General features: G+C 36.0%; 2 protein-coding genes across 3 annotated transcripts in view; one reads left to right on the forward strand and one right to left on the reverse strand.

The window, feature by feature from the left end:
• The first annotated feature begins 1,607 nt into the window (after positions 1-1,607).
• Positions 1,608-3,191, forward strand: LOC105383540 (dnaJ homolog subfamily C member 25 homolog). The gene has a single exon (XM_011553608.3). The coding sequence runs from the start codon at positions 1,764-1,766 to the stop codon at positions 2,775-2,777; it is 1,014 nt and encodes a 337-aa protein (XP_011551910.3). The 5' UTR covers positions 1,608-1,763; the 3' UTR covers positions 2,778-3,191.
• Positions 3,192-6,288: 3,097 nt separating this feature from the next.
• The window catches only part of LOC105383541 (blood vessel epicardial substance), a 40,337-nt gene continuing 20,914 nt past the window's right edge, over positions 6,289-25,711 (reverse strand). The window contains exons 2-7 of one of the 2 annotated variants that reach the window (XR_007267633.1): positions 23,300-23,457; positions 12,161-12,263; positions 10,438-10,578; positions 9,749-9,884; positions 7,005-8,190; positions 6,289-6,481 (exon numbers count right to left, since the gene is read on the reverse strand). Coding sequence is in view for 1 of the 2 variants with exons in the window: in XM_038113360.2 (XP_037969288.2) it covers positions 6,417-6,481; positions 9,749-9,884; positions 10,438-10,578; positions 12,161-12,263; positions 23,300-23,457 (603 nt within the window). In the remaining variant the exon portion in view is untranslated. The remainder of the gene's footprint in view (positions 6,482-7,004; positions 8,191-9,748; positions 9,885-10,437; positions 10,579-12,160; positions 12,264-23,299; positions 23,458-25,711) is intronic. The other variant, XM_038113360.2, reaches the window with a different exon arrangement.

Consider the following 25,711-nt stretch of genomic DNA (forward strand, 5'->3'; position numbering starts at 1 on the left):
AAAATCTTATGCGTTCAAGTTAATATAAAATTATAAATATAAGCAATACTTTTTTTTTTTTTGTGAGAAAACAAAAGCAATACTTATTCTGAGATTGAGAGAATCTATCATACAGTGAAACTATTAATTCATGAAATGAATGTTTGAGGAACTAAAATTTTCAGGAGCCTGGCACCATTAGAAAAGAAACATAAAAGTCATAACAATTGTTTATGGCTATTGGTGGTTGGCTGTTATTTGAATTTTCTTATTAATTATAAGACTAATCTAGATAAAAGCAACTATTTACGCATGGTTGCAATTAGGAAGATGAAGAAAAATATTCGGAGTCAAGCTAGGGAAGTTATTTATCGAGTTTTTAAACAATGTTTAGCGGAACATCAAGCTGGACACATTTTGTCGAATTTGGAGGATGTTTACGCTCGTACAGCGTCTATGTCGGATATGTAACATTGTACAAATTGTAATAATACATATTTTATTAGTACCAACGCTTCATTTATCGATAAACCTAAGTTTAGAGCCCAAGTCGAACATTGTTTACATATCACTGGTTGTAGGTTTGATCTGGTTTAAGTTGAGTCAAACTATAATATTTTGATAGTTACTTGAAGTTACTTATATTTTTTGTTTACTTACTAAATTCACATTTTGTAACTCTGTTTCTCTTAACTTAAGGTTAGTTTCAAATAAGCATGTTTTATTTTATTTTATAGGGGTATCGGACAGTACCGTCCGGCTTATTGAAAAAGCGGGCTCTAATATTGGAACATTTCTAACTCCTGGTAGAAACAGAACTGGCCGTCCGAAAAGAGAAATTGATGAGTTTACTATGTGTGCCTTTCGTCAACAGATCCAGTTTTTTATACAGTTGTAATGACGTTATCTAAATAAATATGTATTGGTTTCACTATTAGCCTTCATATTAACACCTTCTAGCTAGAATAAGTGCTTTTTTGTGGGTGGTAAGTAGTTTTAAAAATACAGAAATGGGTAGGAAGTTCACAGGCACAATTCACAAGTATCAAAGTCGGTTTTGTTTCACTATATAGGGATGCTACATGAAAGATAGTTGCGCCCTCATTTATTTTCAGGACTTTATAGTTTCACTGTATGTACGGACGGGATGGACTGGACTGGATCCATTACAGATAGGTCTAAAAAATCTTGGCGGATTTATTTATTTGTTAAACATTATCGTTATTGTTACAGTTATCCAAAATTGATAATGCGCATAGAAATCTTTGACAGATCGGTTGTTTTCGATTATGTGACACATGATATTGACTCCCACTTCTTTTGAACAAGGTGCAAAATGCAAGTGTTTTTTTAAGGCTCTTAGGATTTAATGATTCGGGTGTGAAGATCTGCATGTGCATTATTAATTTTGGACAAGTGTACTTTTGGGCGTCCTGAGTAATCTGCTAAATTTTTATTGCTATAAAACTTAACAACACCTTACAAAAATCCACACATATAATAAATTGTTGAAAAGATACGTGAGGCCGTTATTATTTTAAGATATGTTGGGATTCCTTTGTCTAGTGAAATAAAAAATCAGAACGCATCTATAAGTGACGCAGAGTGGAATATAGATGACGTTGACACACACGTTGACTGACAGCTCTTTAGATAAAATGTCAATAGAATCGCGAAATTGAGTTGAAAAAGTTTTATTTCATTTTATAAATGAATATAAAAACAGTTTAAAGCCAGTGTGCATTTATAATTATTAAGGAACCTAGTTTTAAACGAGCAACACGATGACAACGTCGATAAAATGTCTGTTGCTTCTCACGCTCACGTGGAAAGTGGCGGAGGTGTCTTCAGCCGACCATCTCCTCGAGGGCATCTACTGCGGTAAAGAGAACTGTTACGACGTGCTGGGGCTCACCCGCGAGGCCACCAAGTCCGAGATCGGCAAAGCCTACCGCTCACTAGCCAAGAAATACCATCCAGATCTACACCGCGATCCTGACGCCAAACAGGAGGCGGGAGAGAAATTCAAGGAAATAGCGACCGCCTACGAAATACTCCGAGATGAAGAAGAAAGGTCCGACTACGACTACATGTTGGACAACCCACAGGAATACTATGCTCACTACTACAGATATTACAGGAGGCGAATGGCCCCCAAAGTGGATGTGAGAATTGTTATAGCAGTAACGATAACAATAATATCCCTGATTCAGTACTTTAGTGGATGGTCTAAGTATGACACCGCTATCAAGTACTTCATGACGGTGCCAAAGTATAGAAATAAAGCATTAGAAATAGCCAAAGCTGAAACAAAAGAAGTTAGTAGCAAGAAAACCAAGAAGAGTAAAGCTGAACAGAAAGAGGAGATGGATCGGATAATCCGACGAGTCATCGAGGAGAAGATGGACATTAAGGGGGCATATGCTCGGCCGGAGGTCACCGACATCCTGTGGGTGCAGCTCATCATCCTGCCCTACACCATCTCGTACTACGTCTACTGGTACTTGCGCTGGTTCTGGAAGTTCACTCTCATGAAGCAGCCCTACGGTGAGGAGGAAAAGTTTTATTTAATTAGAAAGAACCTGAACTTAGGTGAACATCAGTTTAACGCTGTAGAAGATGAGGAGAAGCAAGAGTACTTAGATGAAGAATTATGGATTAAGGAGAACTTTAAAGTGTGGAAAGAGATAAAGGATGAAGAGGCTAAAAAGGCACTTGCCGAAAACAATAAATACAAACAGTACCGGAGGTACATGAAGCAGCATGGTACAGGGAGAATGACATTTGATGACTCATAGTATGAAGGGTCTTTTTAGTTCCATTATTTATTACTTAATTAACAGGTTGTTGTGAGATTCTTTCGTGACAGTGATATGAAGAGATCTATTTTATGTACATAAATATTTTATTTGTATCATCTTTATCAGATGTATGTGTATGTAAATTAATTTATTACTTGGATTAAAGAATTTTATGTTGAGTCTTTGGTAAAGAGAGTTCCATGCTTATGGTCTATTCCTATGACAAAGGTATAATTTAATAAACCTAATCCATATACTGTGACATAATAATTTAAAATAAAATTGGGAAATACCATTGTACCATGCAATCTGGAACTGAAGAACTATGTTAAATTATTACTTTCAACCTACTGTTAACAATGGTCACAATATTCAAAAGTGATAACAGAATAAAACATCTTTCTTACACAATTTGTTAATTTTATTATCCTATATCTGAGTTCAACATTTACTACGATTTAATAACTATTTTTATACTTTCTCATTTTACACATTCATCATCACAAAATGGCAATTTATTAAGGCATTCTAATTAAATATTCTTCCACTCAAAAATCACAATAAGAAATCAAGGCAAGTAAAGACTGACGTCTGCAGAGCCATAAATTATAGCACATACAATTTTTTTTTATCAATTCACATTCAGATATATACGACCAACGGGCCAACAAGTAATCAATATATTTGTAACAATTCCAGTAAACTCGAAAAAAACCGTCGATCTACTCATATATTTGCATTATAATTATTTATCAGTTTAGTAGGTAAGTATAATATGTTGCATTGGCAGTGCGTCATTATTTGTTGTATTATTTAGGATTTGATAGTGAAATATTATTCCTAAATTTAGAAATCATCTCTGGAATGTTATATTTAAAATCAGGCATTTATTAATCACATATAATTTTACATTATTGATAAAATTTATAATTATGGTGTTGTGAGTATCGAGTTGTTGACCAACATACTAGTTTATTTAAAATAAAATAAATCAAGACTATAAAATGCAACCGAACAAAGAAGTAAGTATCATCAAATTCCAATATAGTCATCAAACAGGTAAGTAATTAATTACATATCATAATAATATTTTTTAAGCATTAACTAATCTTAACATCACTGGTAAATTTAAAGCCAATTACAGTAAAGTTGACTATAATATCTCTATGCATCAGACATATTCTTCAAGAAACGACTAACATAATACTCAGTCCAAACATTATCGAGATCTTTACTTTTCGTTCATACCTAATACAAAGCTTTAAGCACACTTTAATAAATACTTCTTTTACAATTCCGATCTTTCTGCTATATTTTTTATCATTTATGTACACATAGAACGTTTAGTTTAAAAATACATTTATGTTATAGCTATGTCTTAATTATTGTTTGTCTTGGGACACCTATGTAGCTAACTATCGGTATGTACTTCTTTAATTGTTAGGTTTTAAAGCCCACCTTCAAACCTATGGTAAATACTTAAAATAGTTACTTAAGACATTGTTTATCGTTTTTTTAACCTACTCAAAATACTCTCATATTTATATCTGCATTACACACAGTGTAATACGTGTTAAGGTGATAGATACAGTAGCTGTGGTTGATATTATAAATTAAATAACCAATCACCAATAAGGATCTAAGTACATAATATAGTATGCTGTGGCGTTATTGCTTTGATTTCCATTTACAAAGGTAGGTGCACTATGAAGGTATAATTTTTGTACATGTCTAAAATAGATGCCTGTTGCAAAAAGTGATAACGACTAGTTTATGGCTTGATCCAATAACTCTCATGATCTCATAGCCACATTATTTGAGCGAGCGAAAGGAAGTGATAAGACTTGACTTCACTTGACGATCGCAAGCTTTTTAATAATAATCATAGACATTTGTGTTACATCCGTGTTAAAATGAAACCTTTTTAGCGCTAACTGATTAAATCTAAGGTAAGAAGTAAAGTATACCGTTCGATTCACATAAGTTGACCAACAGGGTAGAATTTGGCCAATATAAAAAAAAACAACTCAGCGTTTATCAGCAAGCGGTAAATAGGTTGACCAAATCGGTAAATAAATGAATGAATAGGTACGTAAACAAGTACACTTTTGGATGTAAGTTTTCGTACTAAAATATATTCTTTGCAAAGAACCGGTTCTATCTAACGCATTTTTTTACATTTGATAGAAATACGATAGTTTTATGGCCAGCTGTTATCTTACATAAAAGTAACGACCATGCGTAAGTACTCATACCCTCAGTAGGTTTTTAATAGTTTCATGTAAGTTGTCGATAGAGGCGCTACTTTGTATGCCATAAGTAAGACGTAAACTTTTTTCGTGTTTGCCAACTATACATAATTATTAATCGACCTACCTAAGGGTAAAGATATAGGAACTTTCCGTTAGGGAAAAAAATACAACAAGTGCAAATACAAACATTAAAAAGTTTTTGAAATACATACTCAAACCGTGATTTTCTGTAAGACTTAAAAGCAATTAGATAATGGCATTTGTATTCATACAGGTCTTACCATTCATAACTTATAGAAGAGGCCATATTATAGCTGTTAACTAAGCACCTAAATAGATAGTTATTACTATAATATTATGTAAGTACTCGTGCACTAATATAAAGTTATTATTTGTGCAACGTAGACAATTTATGTAGGAATAGGTACTTATGTTCTCAAATAAAATAAGTGTTTATCCATTATGATCTGATAACAATTGCCATCAACTTATTATTATGTGATATTGGAATTGTGCGTTTATTAAGATATATCTATAAATAGGTACTTTCATTTTAAATCTTAATAAAAAAATCACGGTGTTATAAGTTATACCTATTACGGGATATTTACGGGACTTTTTTTAATTTAAATTGAGTAAATACATAATATGACTTTGATAGGCATTATGTTTTACCTAGGAATAATATCACCTCTTGAAGAGCATTTACATAATATCACCTCCAATGAGGGATTTGTTATAAAAGTTTGGACTTTTTGAAAATAGATGGCGTTTCAGTTGGAACTAAACTATTTAACATTGTGTTGTATACCTTATTCTGAAAAGATATGAACCAATAAAAAAATATATTTACGTTCACGAATTACTAAATAAAATAGATAGGTACCATAATTTGTCTAATATTCGACAATATTAGTTTACGAGGTGACAACGCCATCTATTGACTTCACATCAACACTCAACTGACTGCTCTCAACGAAAACGGCTCACCGTCTAAAGCCGAGTACACACTGGGCCAACGAACGCCAACGAACGTTTTTCGTTGGCCTTAGTTTCTGCAATCTGCCCTGTATTATGTATGTTAATATCCATCGTTGGGATAACCGTTGGCGTTCGTTGGGCGTTCTTTGGCCCGGTGTGTACGCGGCTTAATATTCACCATAGAGTTCCTTTCCTTCCCGCCACCACGACCATAAACCATAAATCCTCATTCGATTCACAGACACAAAATAAATATAACTTGTTTTTTTTTCACAACACACAAAGGTCACTGTGTCTTTAATGCCAAGGAGGTGGCATTTTACCGGCGCGCCCGTTTGGCGGAGCGGCTGCGGGGGAGCGGTTGGGGCTTCGGTCCGCAGCGCACGGCCACGGGCAGGTATCCTCAGACGGGCGTCTCGTGGTCCGTCTCCTCAATGCGGCCGAGACGCCACGCGTTTGGGTCCGTCGCTGAGTGAAAGAGAGTCTATGGTTAGTTTTTTTTAAAAGAATGCGTTGTGTTTTGTTTTGTTGTCTTTGGTAAAGAGGTTTGTGGTTTAGGATTTAGTTGTTGGTAGTGTTTCTATTTGCACTAGTGATTTTAGTGCTATGTGATAGTGATTTGTTTGATGATTTTAGGTGTCCCTGTTAACCCCAAAACAGATTAGTACTGAACGTTTAGTTTGAATCACATCACAATGTTGATAAGAGGACTTTGCATGGAAGTAAAGTACCCAAACCCTAGAGGTATTTTGTGAATTAAATAAAATAATAAGTAAAAAAAAAGGATAGGGAATAGAGGCTTTTCGTGTTAAAATGCTTGTGTTTAATATTGTCCGATGCCATTGTTTTATAATGTTGTGGCCACACTTCGCAAAATATAAATGGATTACCAATACAAACGTTTACAAACAATAAAAAAAATCCAGTGAGGCCAAATAATGGGTGTAAGTAGTGTAAAAAATGTTACAAAATAAATTAAAACAAAAATTACCTTCAACTGTAGAAATCTTCCGAACATGCTACAGGATTTAGGATATAGGACGGGATAAGGATGTCATTGAGTACTTTATGAAGCTCATAGTATTTATCTCTAATACCTAATTATAATAAAAGTTATTTACAACAACACACATTAAAGCATACATACAGTAATTTTTTGACTTCCGTCTTATTTTAAAGTCATATTTAAAAAGCCAGTCCCATATTGATAGATATTCGTAAATCAATTGCAAATTTTCATAGATATGTAAATGTGAAGACAATAAGAAGATAAGCACTAAAGTTTTAAGCGATTACTACCTTACGCATAATATACGAATATCTTATACAATACAATGCATGCAATACACTACAAAACACACAGTACATCTAACATGGGAGATACATAAATGACTAGCCTTACATAAATACACCAGCATGCAACTTTAAACTTGTTATCAATAGATGGCAGCACTCATATGAGTAGAATGAATATAACCTAAAAAATATAAGAGATAAATAAGCTCCAGTAGTAGGAATAGGTAGGTAACCTACAATAGTCAGATTAAAATTATGTATAAAATGATTCATTTTTATTTTGGTTTTGTGCCCGTTTTTTGTTTCAAATAATTTCGATATGTTGTCATTTTACGACATCGAGAGCAAAATCTAATGTAAGGTATGAAATAATATCAAATTCTTATAACTACATAAGATACTGATTAGATATTGCTTTCACACTAGGTAATATTCACTGCTTTTTATTACTATTTACCAAACAAAACATGTTTTGTTCTAGGTTTACATTTCAATCAATTTAGCACGAAAATTAGCACACCAAATTACAAATATAGCAAGATTTATAAGTATATAGCAAACCATATAAAAGGGATATAAAATGAGCCATGGCAAAAGGGATTGGTAGAAAAATAGGAAGGTAACCCAGTTAAAAATTTAAAGGGGAATCCAAATTCAAAAATATAAAGCGTTCTAAAACCGCCTCATTTTCAGACGGAACAAACGGCGTTTCAAAATTGATTCTTGCGGGGGTGGGGCAAAAAGTGCGGTGGAATATTGATTTGTTTAGAGGGTGGGATCGAGAGGATATGTAGACGGGTGGGTAGTTTCCGATGCATGATCGGCTCAGCAATGGTTCACCTTGGCCGGGCCGATGTGTCGTAGAAGAGGTACGCTCTCGTCTGCACAGGGGGCGAACAGAAACAAATGGAGCTAGCTAGCTTTACGAACACGACATCGATGCATTTACATAATGTTCGACGTTTGACGCATTCACGTTGGCTGATTGTGAACGCAGTAATCTTAAATTTTGGATGTGCCAATATTCTCAAATCAACGTAGGAAAGCGCCACGGTTTTTTTATTTTTGATATCGTTTATTCAAGATTACTGATTTCAGAATGCACTCACGTCAGTCTATTTACTCTATGGCTGACTATTTTTGTTGCAAACTTGCCAGTTTGGCGGTCTATTCTATTTCTACGTTCTACGCAAGAACTTTGGTATTACGATCGTGAATGCGTCAAACGGGTGATCTTAATTTGTATGTCGCTTTATTTTTGTAGTGTACTTTTACTTCCGTCTATGTTGTATATTAATAGGTGCCACTCATACTGAGAAAAAGTATACCTACCTACATAAAAAGTGCAATAAAAATACATACTTGGCATTCTTTAAATGGAAAATATGTTAATGTTAAATTCTCGTTTTTAACTTCACTGTTTATTTTTCTATGTGAAAACCATGAAATGATACCCGCATATGTACATAAAGCGACAGACAAATTAAGATATTACACAGATACAGTACAACAACCAATAACCATCCAAAAATATAAAATTTTAAAATATATGAAGACAACATTGAAAATCGACACTGGAAATTTTGTTCGGTACAATATAAGTTTTAGGCGAATTGGAAAATTAAGTTCAATAGTTTTAAAATACCTATTGAATAAAATTGTACAATCCGAGCAAAAACCTAGTTTGTACATATATTTTCGACACTTTACCAAGTTTTTTAAATGAAAATACATCGAATATGACAGTAGATATCATGCTCTGTATATGTTTTAAGCGCCTGTTTTTCTACTGAAAATACTTAGCAATGATTGCTACTTTACAAAATTATAAGTTCAACAAATACTTGGCAAGATAATATTTACAATAACAAATAGACAGTGTCAAAGATGTAATAAGGCTATCTAGGCTAAAATTACTGTGCACTTTAATAAGTAACAAAAAGCCAAAGATAACATATTTGACACAAGCTATTTAGTTAGATAACTAGCTAAACTGACGCTCAAACAATAGGGTGAAAACCTTAAACTATTTTAATTTAGCGGGTTAATAGAAAATGCTTATGAAGGGGTGGATTTCTGTCTTCCAATGCACCTTATCTAAAACTGGGGCCTACCCCCTTTACCTTGAACACTACCGTACCCCCACAGACACATCAACATCAGCAACCAAAAAAATAATAATTTATCTGTCAAGCAGCTGTCAGATCCAGATAAGTAAGTAACGTCACCTTTGACAGATATGCAATGCTGCTTAGGGATTGTCGATTGCTAATGTTCGGTGGTGGTAATTAACCCCACCGATTTCCAAAGATCACAAACCAACTCCTCCCGTATCCCTTCCCCGCTTTTCCACATTTCCCTCAGCCCTTCACAAAATCCACCCCTACACAGCATGTTCCACCAACCCCTTTCCCCTTCCCCTCCCATCCCTTCCCTTACCTTGCAGCTGTCGGTTCAGCAGGGCGGTGATCCCGGGCCCGTCTCCCGACTTCTTCACCACCAGCATCGGTTTATCCTCTCCCTCTTCGTAGCTGTTTGGTAAGTGACCGTTGCTGACTGCCATCGTTTCGCTCACCTGAGGATGGTAGAACCAGGGGTATTGTATGAACAACGGGTTAAGCGTTTTGAATTAGTTGAACAAGTTTCGTTTTTCTACTTGAGTCATTATCGCTGGTGATCGAAAGAGCGGCGTCGATGAAAGGAGTCTCCAAGAATTATGTATCGAGTGCACTTTACTGTACGTCTTATGCACCCAGTTCAGTCAGTGATTGATAACTAATCTGACTGGCTTCCTTTCACCATAGCGACACACGCTAGTCCAGTTTTAGCGTTTGTCACGAGAAAGTGCGGCAACAAAAGATGGATTTTAGCGTGAGCACTACAATCGTTTTGTCCGGTACGCTTTTCTAATTCATCGTCATCTCTTATCCTTTTAAGATGAAAGGACATTAGTATGTACAGTATAATCAGTAGGTACCTACTACTGCTTTTCTGCTCTTCAACTAGTCTATCATCAAGACACTCCCACACACATATAGCCCTCATCCAACCCGAGTACCTATCACTATATCTCACAATTATAGCCCTTACTCAACCAGCGTATCATGACGACAGCTCCAAGGTCTCACCTGCATGAGCTTATGCACCACGTCCCTGCCCAGCACGTGGTCGAACACGGACTGCAAGAACGCGTCGCTCATGATGGACAGCTTCAGCTTGTCGCGGTGCCACACCAGCACGCGCGACTCTTCCATCGCCATTATTGACACCTGGAAGTGGAGGGAAGAACGTCACAAATAGCCGGGGACGTAATCAAATAAGGGCTCATACACATAGACACGATACGACGTCGCGTGATCGCGATGGATCATCGATTCACAGTCTCGCAACGTGCGAAAGAGCTAATAGAGGTAGATATAATAATAATAATAAGGGGTTGCCCCATATACTTAGACTAGAAGAAGTTGTTGAATAAGTAAGACCTAGCACATAGCGTAATGGCGCTAATTTTTGTTATAAATGGCTGGATGTGACGGCGAGTGGCTTCATTTCTTTGCGACAACACTAGAAAGTGTCTAATGAATAGGTAGCGCTAATCAGCAACGAAAGCATGCGCGTATTCCATAATGGCATGTAAATGAGCCATGATTGGCATATCAAATCGAATACTCGTAACAGCAGAATTAAGCACGTGAATATTATAATTCGCGTTCCAATTTAATTTATAAATGCATGTTAAATTAGTTTCGCTCCAGTGGCAAAAATACCAAAATGTGTCTTTGGTATATAAATGTTATGATTAAAAATAAATTTGTTTAGACCATGTGTAGGCAATGCCTATTACGGAACAAATATACCTATCTCCTTTACCCGTTACCTAAACTAAGAATACCTATCTAGATTTAGCTTTCCAGAACTAAGCTTAGGTTAGGATAAGAGATGTGAGATCGAAGGTGAACGAAATAAGTTAACTACATCGTGCTATTTATTTTCAACTACATTCATCGTTGTGTAAAAGTATCTCATCTACTATGTAACCTAAACCGAAGTTGCCTCCCAAAGGGTTGTAGATCTTCATTTTGACATTATTGAAACATTTCAAGCCGTTCGTACCAGTAGTCCCATATTTTATTTACCCTCCGGCACTCAATGGCTAAGCTCGTAGCATGTCCTTTTTATTAGTTCCACATTTAGTCACAGAAGTGGGTTACTGAATGTGTGAAGATTACTTATGCATGGTTGGTTAAATTAAGTCTGCGCGCAGATAGAAATGCTAATAGGCCGCCTGAGAACGGTTTGGTAAGGCTTCTTGTGTCCCTATTTCATTACCTATAGCTCCGTTTGTATAATACTAACAAATCTGAAATACCTACTTAAAATAAATTAATTTCGACGTTAGTAATATTCCAATACTAGACTGCCATTTCTTCAAAATGATTTAATAAGAAGTGTATTCATTCAATCGCAATATACTGACTAATAAATCGTATGTATTATTTACTTGCCCGCAAAGTGGTACGTATGGATGTTAGCATTGTGGGGTTTTCACCACCGAACATTAGCAATAAACAATACAGCAGCATCGCTCGTTTGTCAAATCTGACGTAACTTTTAATGGATCTGACAGATGTTCGACAGGCGAGCGACACTGCTTATGGATTGTTATAGAGCTTCCACTATGTTATTGTATTTTAGACGTTTCCTTATGTCTGGTAAGTAAAGTTGGTTTTCCTTTGCAGTCGTCAAATATGTATGGGATTTCGAATGTCAAAAAACCAATAATATAATGGGCAGAGCGTAATTGCTAACATGTGAAGGTGGTAGCTGAAAACACTATCGACGAGTAGTTACCTGGAAGAAGTCGTCGGTGGAGACCCCAAACCACTCCGGCGAGTCGAGGAAGTGGTGGGGGAACACGATGTGCAGCGCGCGCTGGTTCTGAGACACCACCAGCCTGGAATAGACGAGGGGAATCCTGTTAGGGTCAAACTTAAGAGTATTCACTAGCACTAGGACAGATGCCGCACGACACGACTATGGTGTCCCTCGATTTCGGGCAGGATATCGCTCAACAACGGCGTCGTCGTCTGATGTCTTGTCTCCATAGACTTCAGCAGTGTCAGGGACACGGGTCGCTCGACTTTAGTCACATAGTAAGAACTCGTCTTTATGAGACAGCCGCCCTATTTTTGCGTCTAGTACGCTGCCGCTGTTTGATCAATCCGTAAATAATTTTTGATCATATAATCTAGACTTTAACTGACCCAATACTAACTAATTTCCAGAAGGCTCTATTGCAAAATAGAATGACATAATGACCGTGTAAATATGATATTTACATAATAATATGAAACACTCGTAAATACAACTAGCAGGCAACAATGCGTTCAGAAAGTAGGCGAAACAATCAACACATAAGTTAGCGAAACCTCTTTAGAAGCTAAAAAGATGAGCTTGCTTTGCCAACAGAATCACTGCAGCTCGGCGCAAGATTGCTAAGAAGTTAAACAAAAGACTAACGTTTGTTTGTTTACTCTCCTAGAATGTGTTTGTAGTCGACTCACGCACGGCTAGCTGAGTTTAAACGAAAGGCGATTTAGTCTTTGCTCTTAGATTTGCCAGTAGTTTTCGTTTCGTAGACTGTTGACTTCGCGGCACATTATTCTCTGATTACCTTTTAAATTTCTCTGCACATAAATAGTAAGTATATAAATATTCAAAGAGACGTTAGTTTTCTCTGAATGCTATTTATCAGATTCGCCTAAAACAAATTCTAACTTCGAGCAGAAATAAACCAGGGTTAGGTATCGTTATAATAGGAAACTGGAGCGTCTAAATCGAGGTCGTCTCGTTGGCATAAAATATTGGAATAAACCATTAACGACGAACTATCAGTTTCAAGAATAAGTAGGTTGCTAATGGGTCGAACTCCCGACAGCTCTAACGCCCGGTGGCGATCAATATCTACGAGTAAGTAACAAAGGACGTGGGACTTAGGATAAGGTGTCACATAACGTCCAATAGATAAGAAACCAAGAAAATCATAGAAACCTAGGTAAGCCCAGATTCTCATTTGGGTAAACATATCTATTTCTATACATATCTAACTAATTACATTGGGACTAACATAACACTCTGGCGAAAAGTGGGTGCAGCAATGCACCTCTGCCTACCCCGCAAGGGAGTACATTAGTACAAGGCGTGAGTGCGTGTTTTTTTTTTAAATCTAACTAACTTTCAGTTGTGAAAACCAAAGATAAACTCAACTTCTAAAGTTTATTAAATCAGATAAAAACAGTTAGTTACACGTCCCAATTGGTTTATATTTTAGTAGAACTTTTTAGACTCCAGGGATTGGGCTGTGTTGTGACTTGTGAACTTTGTATAGTGCCACAATCTTATCTGTTCCGGTGGCGACTTCGCTGTGATCGAATCCAGTGATGCCATCGATTCAATTTTGCCTATTTCTGGTTTAAACGACAATGCATTTCTGCTATTACCTATTGTTATAATAAGGTACATTCATAAGTATAGATAAATCAAAATATAGGGTCGATAGTAAATGAAAGAGGATATGAAAGAGTTTGAACTTTTCGATTAATACCCTCAATCTGGGTAAAATTTTATTTATAGATATTCTGCATTATGTCCTATTATAGCTTTCACTTGTATGTTATATTAATGTATATTATGTTGTATTTGGTTAGTATTGCTATTTTAGTATCACATATATTATGTATTTATTATATTATTGTTTACGCCTTGGTACCTACTCATGGATGGGAGATAGTCACAAAGGTCGCGACTGAATATCAGTGCCGCGTCAGGTGGGTGGATGCCACCTCACTTGAAGCGGTGTAAGCTGAGGCGCGGGCCTTTTCGGTGCTGGACAACACACACCGTTATGTTGTACGCCTGTTATGTGTAAAATTAAGTATCTACCTATAAGTTTAGTCATATAAGTTCTTTTGTTTTATTTGTTGTTTGCTGTGTGTATTTCCTTGTGTATTTTTGGTGTGTGGTGCTGGTCACTGAATAAATAATTTTTATCTTTATCTTTTATAATATATCAAACGACATTTGTTGTATGGAAAATTTGTCCACGGCGAACAGAAATAAAATTAGTTCTGATTATGTTCTGATATAGGAGATTAAATCTAGATTACAATGGTATAGGTAATATATGTGGGTCGTGGGAATAACGAGATACGACTTAAAAAAAACTATTAATTATAATTTTTGAATACTTAATTCATCATCATCATCATCACGACCCATCACGTCCCCACTGCTGGGGCACAGGTCTCCTTCCAAAGGCTAATTGCCAAAAAGCAATTTCTTTCAGCCAACTCTTGATAGGTTGGGAAAACAATGACATGTCATAAATCATCATTATTTCGTCTAAAATCGCTGCAGGTGCGAGAAATTCTTCTTGGTATACTGCATAAGATTTAAAGTATCATGTCATGTCCTCACACCTGTAATCAAAGAAAAATAAAGATTATGTTATACTTTTCATCACGAGTATCACGACTATTCACGACCCATCCCGTCCCCACTGCTGGGGCACGGGCCTCTCCGCTCTCGGGAAAATATTTAATAAAATTACATGGAGTATATGGGTAAAATTATTCGTCATATTTGGCAACACTAACCTGTAGCTGCTGCAACTCGTTCTTCCAATTTTTCAAACGGAATTAAAGGCACCTGAATATGTTATTCTTCCTGCATAAAAGCCAATATATATAGTACTACTTTTCTTGCATCACATTACAGCGCTTTTGGCATTATTTCACCCAGAAAATCACAAAACAAATTAAATAACGTAGCGTCAGCCTCTTCGTAGAAATTGACAACTCAAATAACGCACAGAGTATGAAATGACGTTTGACAATGACGTCTCGTTAGTTGCACATTTTGACCACCGGAACAGATAAGATTGTGGCACTATAATTACTTAAAATATTATTATGTACTTTATACCTAGATTGTTCATATTTTTTTAGTTCAAAAGCTAATGCTGACATCATTCAGGACATTACAGCTCCAAAAAGTTTGTTATAACACACAACAGAAATCCAGACTCGTGGGAGATAAGTTAAATTACCAAACCGCCGCCTACCTAATTATCCATTGTGGTAACAGCATTACGGATGCATGATGCATATTAAACGTTACCTACATTATATTCATTTATCATATCCGGCTGTATGTCTGTTTGTCTGATATCTGACCACAATTTGGAAAAATATTGTTTTATCCGATCGACGGAAAGCGAAGGTAGATTATGCAATGTAGGAATTAAACAGTCATGCACACAATTTAATGCATATTATGGGTATCTCTATCTATTTTGGGGTCAACCAAGGTAAATAAAGATTATCTATTATTATAATATTCAACTAAGTGGTACTAAATCTTACTATAATACACTGCCTCCCGTGGCCATATTTATTCCAACCATTATTAGTTTACCATTATAGCTAATCTGGTAAGGCAACATAAAGCCTATAAACATTCCAAAATAAATTATTCTAATTACTTACCCAGACTGCAATATTAGGCCGACAAGCCCTAGGTACGTAGGGTAGGTACTTAAGCTAGCCTGGATTATAATGACCGTGTGTGTATAAATTATGAGCCAACTTTACATTCTGCAGCATCAAATACATAATATCGTAGGCACCTGCTATTAAACTAAGTTTCAAAGAATTTCTACATGTTTTAGTTTACTCAGTCGTTGCTACTATAAAAACTGAGTTTTTAATGCAAATTAGGTAAAAGTATGAAATAAAATGTACTTATGATAATAATAATTATTAATTACTATCCTTACTTATTGCCGTCCCTTTAAATGTTGTGGTACCGCAAATACAGAGAGCCTTCATAATCAAACATTATTCTAAAGTTTACGAAAACGCCTCAACGCAAAATAAAGTTATCTTTGATGGCAATAAAAAAGGACGTTAAATTGTAGGCTTTGTACAGCGTATCGCACAATTATCGCCTGTAACTTGTCACACGGAGTTACGTAAATATCACGAGCGGGTCAGCAGCAACCGACTACCAACACCAACCAATTAGGCCAACTGAATAACCTAAATGCCTAACAGAATTATAAACTACACTTTGCACAGCCCTAACACTAAACCAATCTAATCTAAACTCGAGTGGGTACGTCGAAATAATTGTGTTGTACCAATTGAGTGGCTCCTCAATTATTGGGCTACAATCAACCTATTAGTAGATGTCAGCGTATTCCATTTAAGTAATTGGAAAGTTCTCAAAAGCCTTAGTAAGCTTATTGAAAGGTTCCAAGTGAAGGTTCTTGAAATTTACTTATGTATTTATAGAGATATAAGCGTCTTCACTTAAATCTGGTTAAATAAATTTATGTTAAATTATACCCTTTGTCCGGTCCTCAAAAGTATTACAAGGTAAAACGAAATCATGTTTCGTAATATAAACAAAACATTTCATCATTTTTACCCTTGACTTTTAGCAAATCATTAATCATCATCACATTCGTCAAGACGATTCTGACTATACCATTTCTTCAATTCACTCTCGCATACTTTTCACTCTTCAGACGGTAGCAGTTCACTCTTGCACTAGGCCTCTCCAAGGTAAGCAACCAAACAGGCTTCAAAACTCGGTATATGGGGTAAAATACTGTAGAGGTAATAGTGTAGAAGGGGTATCATGGGAAGTCATTGGCACCAGCTTGTTGTAAACCTCATAATCATTATTTTGACTTAGAGTCTCTCTCTGCCTTCCTTATAGAAGCACTACCTGTCCACATAATATAGAGGTATAAGTATACCGTTTATTAAAGCCACATAAACACCGAATTTCTCATTATAATATTTTTATCCCGCGACCCACTTAAAACGGGAACTTTAGGGTTGCTATGCGGAAAAATAAATACCTAATTTCTTTTATTTATGAATAGATGTCACCATTTTTTATTTTTACTAGTACAGGGTGTAATAACTAATGTAAGAATCGTAGAAGTCTCAACTCTTCAATCTATAAGTAGCTGCTTATTTTTACAGTTTTTTTCTCTTTTGCCTGTAACCTTTACACACTCATAAACAAGGGGCGAGCAATATCGAGCACACTATAAATATAATATTAATCTTCACTGGCAACCCCGAGCGAACTTCGACATTTGGTCTTTAATATCATTCCCGAATAATAGCTTAAAGGTCGCCCTAAATGGAATACGACGCCGTATCATTACAGCCGGCTCCTGATTCTGTACCTACCCGTATAACGAACGAACGAACGAAAATTCGTAACTTTCGAATCCAATGGTACAGTGCAACTAAAAAGTCCTGACAATAAAGAGTGTGATTTGGCTAAGACTTTTTATTATTTTCAGTTATTTACTTACATTTACATTCATTTTAAAAATAAAATACCGATTGATAATAGCTTTTAAACGGATTTGTGCTGAAATAAATATAATGGATCGATTAAATACGGTCTTTAACAATTAATTAGGATCCACTTCCGTTTTCAGGACTTTATAGTTGCACTGTTATGTTTATAGCGTTGGCATTGAATAGGTTATGGGGGGAAAAGTAGAAGTGTGACACTTTTTTGGGACATTCGGTAGATTATTTCATTCAAACCAAATTACTTGTTATTTTTTTAATGAGCTACCAGTAAACTCCTTATATGTAAATGTATTTCCTTATTAGGATACAATTGCACAACCTTAAAATTATACTATGTGTCTACCGGTAAAAACCACCAATCTATACAAGAACAGAGTGTAGTGTAGAGGTATTGTTTTCATGAAAGGAAAATGGATCAAATATTCTCTAACAGACGGCTCTCGCTGGGTGCATTTCAGCGACAACAAAGTAACACGCTGAAAAAAAACTGCCGTCCAGTCCATGAACCGCCATACGAGTTATACAGGGTTTTGCAAAGAGGTATCGATATTCTGAACAACTTTTGTTGTAGGACAAAATTGTAAATTCGTGACCACCACCCGAGAAAATCTGTATTTTTTAAGTCTTAAAGCAAAAGTTTTTTTGATGTGCTTATTAGTATGTAGCTTACAGGGTAGGTAAAAACTACTACAAACTCTGAGAAAACGAGCTAAACCTGTAAAACCTCGAATATTCGTCGCTAAAAACCATAAACCAACCACCACGCCCTCTATAATCCGTTACCAACACGGCCACAGCAACAGTAAACGAATTAGCCAATCAGGCGGTAGTGCAATTTCTACATCAACCAATCGTATGCTTCTATTTTTAGCGCGCTGCAGAGTGCAGACATAACCTATATACGGGAGCCAAGTGGTTGTAGGCTTTTAGAGTAAGAACTTTTAAAGATACGAGTATGAGAGTTTCGCTTACACTTTATAGCAGCGTTGCCAGATCGTCCTAAAAGGGACGATTTTCGTCCTATTTGACGCTGAACCGTCCCCTCGACGTCCCTTTGCATCCACCGTCCCTTTCAGGACGCAATAAATTCGGAGTCTTTTTTTTATTATTTTTTTAAATGTCAGTCAAAAGTGTCATAATAGGTTAACATTATCTAGAACGGAGAGCAAATAAAACGTGTTTTGTTTACTCTGTGGGTGTTCCGTTTATAGTTGACGAAAATCATAAGATTTCACAAAATTATTTCTCGAAATGTAAGTGCTTCCGCAGTACTTATAGTACTTATACATATCTATCGCCAAAAAAATCAACAGCTCATAACTCTTTATCGGCCTTATAAGATAAAACAGCCTTATTGATTTCATACACTCACACAAGATCGTAATTTTTTTTTAAACCGTCCCTTTTTATAAGAAACCGTCCGTTTTTAGGTAAAATAGCGTCCGAAATGGCTCAATGGGACTGGCAACACTGCTTTATAGCTGGCTAGGAAATTATGGAAAACGTGGGTAACGCTGCAGTATATTGCAATATCGTTGGGTTGCTGTTACTGCGTAAGAAATATATTCGTCTGACGAGTTGTGATTCAGTGGAGAATAAAATAGAACAGTAGTATATTATGATAAAAGGAAAGTTTGTTAGAGACACTTATACGACGTTTCTAAATATACTTTTGACGAGAAGAATAATACTTGGTCAAAAGCTTCGAGTACTATACAATTTCTGCCTTTTCTGTTATCATAAATTTCGGTTCTACGTTACCGCATGTCATGAAACTTATAACACGGGTGGTGTTTTTATGCATGCATGCTTTTACTGCATAAAAAATAAAGAAATAGCAGTAACCGGATAAAAGTATCTGTTGGGAATAGCCTGACCATAAATACGGATTTAGAGGCGAGTAATTGCTGGTGTCTTCGCGACGACTTTTATACTTTACCCGATAAGTACAGGCCGACTTTAGGTACTGCTACCCTATAGAATGACTAGGATAGATCTTTAAAAAAACTTGAAGAAAAACATCTTCTGAAATACAAATACTCGTTCACTACGGTACTATAACTCCAAAGAAGCATAGTATAAGTAGAACATTATTTCTAAACCCTCATGTGGGTCACAAAATAACTGCAATTGATTTATTCAGCAGCAACACAAGTCCAATAATAATGCGACTGATTAAAAAAAACATACAGATAGAATATTGGAGAACTTCTTTTTTCGAAGTCGGTTAATTATAATCGCAAAACTACCTTACATATGTAGATGAAGTTAACTGTGCCATGTGCAAATTCTTCACGTAGCGCCGACAATTTCATGGTCTACAATCTGTATTTTACCCCAACTTTGGTATTAATCTCTGGCGATATGACCAGCCTCTACCCCAACCCACATAAACACAGTGAATCGTAACATTATGTTATGATTATGACTTATGTATGATATGAGTATGACGCTAAAGAATCAATAACCGAAAAAAACTCATTTTCTCAGTTATTCCAGTCACGTCTCGGCTCCACCGCCACTAAAGCGTTGAGCGATCTTTACCACGTTAACTTGACTGTAGCATAGGAAGTACTCGTAAAGTGAAATGTTGTAAACGGCTATAAAAGTTATTTCAGTGACTTGATTTGTTTATGCGCTATCAACAGGCACGTTATGGCCGATCTAGACTTAATTAAGTTGGGATGAGGTTAGCTAGAGATTCACCTTGTAAAATATATACATTTTATCTCAAATAATTCGTGCTATTTTAAAACGACCCACACTCAATTTAACTAATTACGTTAGTGTCAATGTAAACGGTTAGGTTCTATGTTATATTTAGTAAGGTGCTTAGTGGTAACGTGCAACTTGCATGGTTGTTTAATGAAGTTGACTATTTACCACTATGATATTCGGCTGTAAATCTAAATAGTATTTCAGCCTGAAATAGGATAGCACTAGTTCATAATTTTGTTTTGATTGTGCCAGTTCCGAATCTGATGAATATTTTTTTGGAAAGGTGACTTGAACGATTAGCGCTATGTTAAATCAAAATTGCTCCATCCGCTCAAAAGTTATTGAGATAACCTGTGTATGAAAACTAAATAAAAACGGAACCCTTCGTTGCACTATATTATTCTATACAGCATTTAGCCATGGAAGGAGGTCAGATTAAAGCGCGTACAAAAGCATTTCCAAAGAGGTAAAAGAAAACAACCCCACGTTCTATTTCCATGTAAATTCCATTTAAAGGGATCAGAATAATCTAAGGACAACCCACTGAACACGACAAGGTGAGAATAAGAAAAACTAAACAATGTGATCGGAAGAAATGAATAGTTTATGTTTAGGGAGGTATGTATTTAATGTAATTACAGGATGTTCTAAGTATGGTGTATTTTGGAAAATGATGATTTTTATTACTTCTTATTTCATTCGCTTTTACAAGAACGAGCTGTACTTGTAGGTACTTACTTAAAAAGGTGTTTGATGACTTTTGGACTAAAAATTGTATGAAGTTCAAGAAGGTCAAGAGTAACAAGTAATAAAGTAGCTAGCTACATAATATGTTTGTTTGCAAATTTCAATCAAATATCATTTACTTTAAAATCGGCTTAATCACTGACGAAATCCCACCAGTAAATGAAGTATATCCCTGTATTTCAAGACAGTTTTCTCCACAAAAGGCTAGACATCTCACCTACTTATCGAACCTCGCTCCATACGGGCGGGAGGTCAACCGCTCAACCACCGAGCTCGTTGCGTAATCACAGTAATGCCTCGGTAATGTATTGACCGGCCTGATTTTAGGCCATTGCTATAGGTATACAATTAACAAGTATACTGCATATAATGGTGTAGGTAGTTGTTTGGGACAGCTCGGTTTTACTGGGCTTAACAGCTACATAACCGAAATTTAACACCCACGATAAGTTTGGGTAACATGGCATTATGACTACGGCTATCATTTTAACCTGATAGAGGAAATATATTTTTGTTTCATACATTTCAAAATTTAACTTATAAATGTTGTTATATTGACAAATAAATATGTAATGTTAATGTATTAGATAAATCAATATAGGTAGGTATAATTATTTTAAGTAGGTTATTTTTCGGTTATATTCGGATACCTATGCATATTTTGTAGGTAGGTTTAAGTAAGATTAAGAAATACTGATAGGCTAAATTTTTGTTAATATTTTATTGTGCTATTAATTGATTGAAAGCGTTAATGTCCTCTTCTCCCAACATAACAAGGGTTGGCTGGAAGAAATTGCTTTTTGGCAATAAGCCCGCCTTAGTTGACATTGATAGTTTTCTTTTAATGTTCTTCACCTTTTATTAATTGTAACTTTATAATGTACAATAAAGTGTTTATAAATAAATAAATAGATACCTAACAATATTAGGTAAATAGTTATTTTTGTTCGTTTGTAAAAGTTTGCTCTACATTATACTCAGCACCTCTGCTAATCCCTAAATCCCCTAAATAAACGGCTTCAACTTAAAACTATGGTTTAAAATGAACAAAGTGGCTTAGTTCATATTTAAATACTTTGCTCTACTTCCCTGCAGACTGGAGGAGGGCTGGCTTACAAGCTTTGCTTTAAAATGAAAATAAAAATCAATGAACACTTATGACTCATTGTTTTAGCGCGCCCACATTTTTTTCATCTTACAAATTGTAACAGTACCTACATATATGGTGTGGTGTTATATCATTGATGTGTGATCTTTTCAGTAGTGGGTATATCTGTCTGAATGTATATAGCTATAAACACCAGGTGATTTAATAAACGGAAAAAGTAATTATGTAGATATGAGTAGAATATTGACGCTGATAATTAATTATTTATCAATAGACTAAACTTTCGGGGTGCACGAAACTTGAGCAGTCAGCAGCTACTACTAATCGGACTGGCCGACCTTTACACCACCACAGTAACCAACCCTAAGCTCTAGAGTTTGTCACCAACACGCTAAGAATCATACTTCCGGAATTAATATCACAATGGTGTGGCAACCCTGGGAGCACAATACATCTGCTGACAGCGCACATCAAGCTCTAACCGCAGCCAGGGTTGCCACAGCCGTTGCAGACAACTTTACCTTTCAGCGCTTCTACGAACACATGTGTCATTGTGTCGGGCGAAATGAGTTAGCATTGTTCACTATTCGTCACTAGTTGGCTGGGGACTTGCTTTATTAAAAGCTAGTTTTAATTTAAAAAAGAATTGCTGGCGAAGTTGACAGAATTTCATTAATTTTGTCTATGAACTTTAATTCAATCTGCTAAAACTACATAAGATTATATTGTCCCTTAACCCTGTAGTCCTGACTCATCCCGTTTCAGCTGCATAGGTACACACCACTTTTGAATCAAACTGTATATAGATAGGTATAATAAAATTGTAAGGGATATAATATCTTGTAAAGATCGTTGGTAATAAATATACATAAATACTCGTATACTATACAGCAGATAAGCTACTATAGAACAACGTGGATTGGACGCCACAAAGTTCTCGGTAAGTTTCACTAAAATCCCATTTAAAAACGCAACAAACAACTCTCCACCCATCTCCCTCCCACCAATACTCACTTGCCGGACAGCACGAGCGAGAGGCTGTCCACCTTGGTGACCTTCTCGTGCGCGTACAGCTCGTGGCACTTGAGGTGCCGCACGCTGCGCATGCACAGCAACACGCGCCGGAATTGGCGACGAGACACACGCAGTGGTTTGAACAACGCCGTGTAGACCTGCGGAAGGGGGTTAGGATTTTAATTATATGGGATTTAAAGGATAAAATATTATGATTGGGTCAGTAAGATTTAGGGTCTGTTTCACAATGTCTGGATAATGGCTAGCTGTGGGATAAAAAATGTGAAGTTAATGTCTAAAACATAATTTTATCAAAGGATTTAATTAAATGTTATGTATGACTCGCTTAATTTGCCGGCACGTTGCGGCATATAATAATAATGTTCGGGGTCATTTCAGACACGGATATAGGACTTCAAACTAGGCAGAAACTGTAATAGATAATATTGCTAAGTTTTGTTTATGATTAGTGTCTTAGGTGTAAAGTCACTAAGATTGGAACGTTTTCCATCAAGTTTAGTCTACTGCGGTTTGGTGGTATGCTAAGGTAAAGTAAATTAAGTATTTTTTTCGCCTTAACAGTAATGTACAAGCACATATCACCGGATTCAACCCGTATCTCTTTCGTGAAGAGCGAGCGCGATGTCTCATTGAGAGCTATCGCCTCCGCCCGCATCAAAAATAGTCAAGTTAATCATAAAGTAGCTAACATAAGCATTTTTATTTCCTGCTATCCTGCGATCGCAAACTTTACAAATTACGAGTACACTCGTATCAGAGAATCTATGTTCCCGTCTGTTTAGCCAAAAAGTGTTTCAAATTTCCGCCTCAGCTAAATATGTAAAGCTTGCCTCAGCTAGCGATGCAAATTCTGGTTTAAAATATCAAGTCCGCTGCTTGCCAGACACTAGGCCAGCGCCAAACTTGGCTGGCCTACCGACATCACAAACCATGAACTATGAATTAATAATTCCAGTAAAATATTCTGCGATACGGCAGCGGACTCGCGAATAAAGAAAAATGGGTGGCTTCTGCTCTGACTCACTTTGATATTTTTACTACCACATAAATATATATTTCAAATGTCTTGAAATGATTATTGTTGTTAATGTACAGGTGCAGAGAAACCTGACCCCCCACTCATAGTAACAATGTTTCTGAGAGGGGTCAGGTCTTTCTGCCCTTTAGTGGCACTACTTACTTGGCTTACATTGTGCATTATTAGAAATCCTTAAGTATCAACAGTTCATTGCAAATTAATATTCTCAGGTCCACGGAAGCAGAGTATGTATTTTTCTTTTTAAAATATTATTTGTAAGTAAGTACACCTAAATGCCCTTTTCTATGTTTAGTTCTTTTCTTACAACGGTTGTCTGGAAGAGATCGCTTTTAGCGATAAGACCGCCATTTGTGCATCTCTGTTATTTAAGTTAGATTTAAGTTTTTTATGGTGTGCAAATAAAGATTATTGTATTTTATTGTAAAAGCCTGCATACTTTTTCATCCCTACTGTAAAGATAATGTCCATGTCAAAACATCAAGACCATTATTATTTATTGTTGAAATCGATTGGAAGCCACCGCTTGGATGCGAGCCCGTTAGGCCAAAACAAAAGAGCCATTTCCATATTGCAGGTTGCATCCGCCATATTGTTTTTGGCCCTCTCGGGCTGAACCCCTATTTGCTCAAAGAGAGCTCTTCTTGATATGGCAATATTCTACTAATCAAATAAAAATAACAGGCTAAGATTTAGCCCGCTATCTCTATAAAAATGTGGCCTGGTAGCTAACAACCAGATGATCTGTGATGTTTGGGATAAATAATCATGATTGTAAAACATCGCATAAAAAGTTTACGCGAGTGTTTATAATTATTTGAGATTAGTTATTGCCATTTAATGTTGTCACCTTGTCACACAAATGTGTACATAATATTTTAAACTCTCTTCTGGAAGTGGGACCCATGTGCAAAAGGTCTTTAGTAGAATTAGACCGCTGTTTTCCCAAGAGCTCATCTCGAAATATTTTTTCTACCTCTCGATTTATTTACGGCGACGACGGTGTTTGTTCCGAAAAGGTCAACTAAATTTACCACAATGGTAAAAAGTATGTAAACAGTCTCTCGTGACACTGAGAAAATATATATTTAAGTTTCTTTATTTGGAAACAAATGCTTCGTTAAAACGCGCTTTAGTTACTTCTATCCGAACCATATTGGAAATCTGAATGGTTTGTTTGCGCCAAGTCAATAGGTTTTGATTAGCTCCGAAAACTAGTTTATTTATTTTATTTCCAATTTATTCAACTATCAGCATCACAATAATAAATATGAAGACTAAAAATAAACATTATATCATATAAACCCTCATGCGCTGTACTACTTTGCTCCCTGCAGGGTAGGCAGGGTGAAACA

The sequence above is a fragment of the Plutella xylostella genome, chromosome 23 (assembly GCF_932276165.1).
Source record: "Plutella xylostella chromosome 23, ilPluXylo3.1, whole genome shotgun sequence".
Lineage (NCBI taxonomy): Eukaryota > Metazoa > Arthropoda > Insecta > Lepidoptera > Plutellidae > Plutella > Plutella xylostella.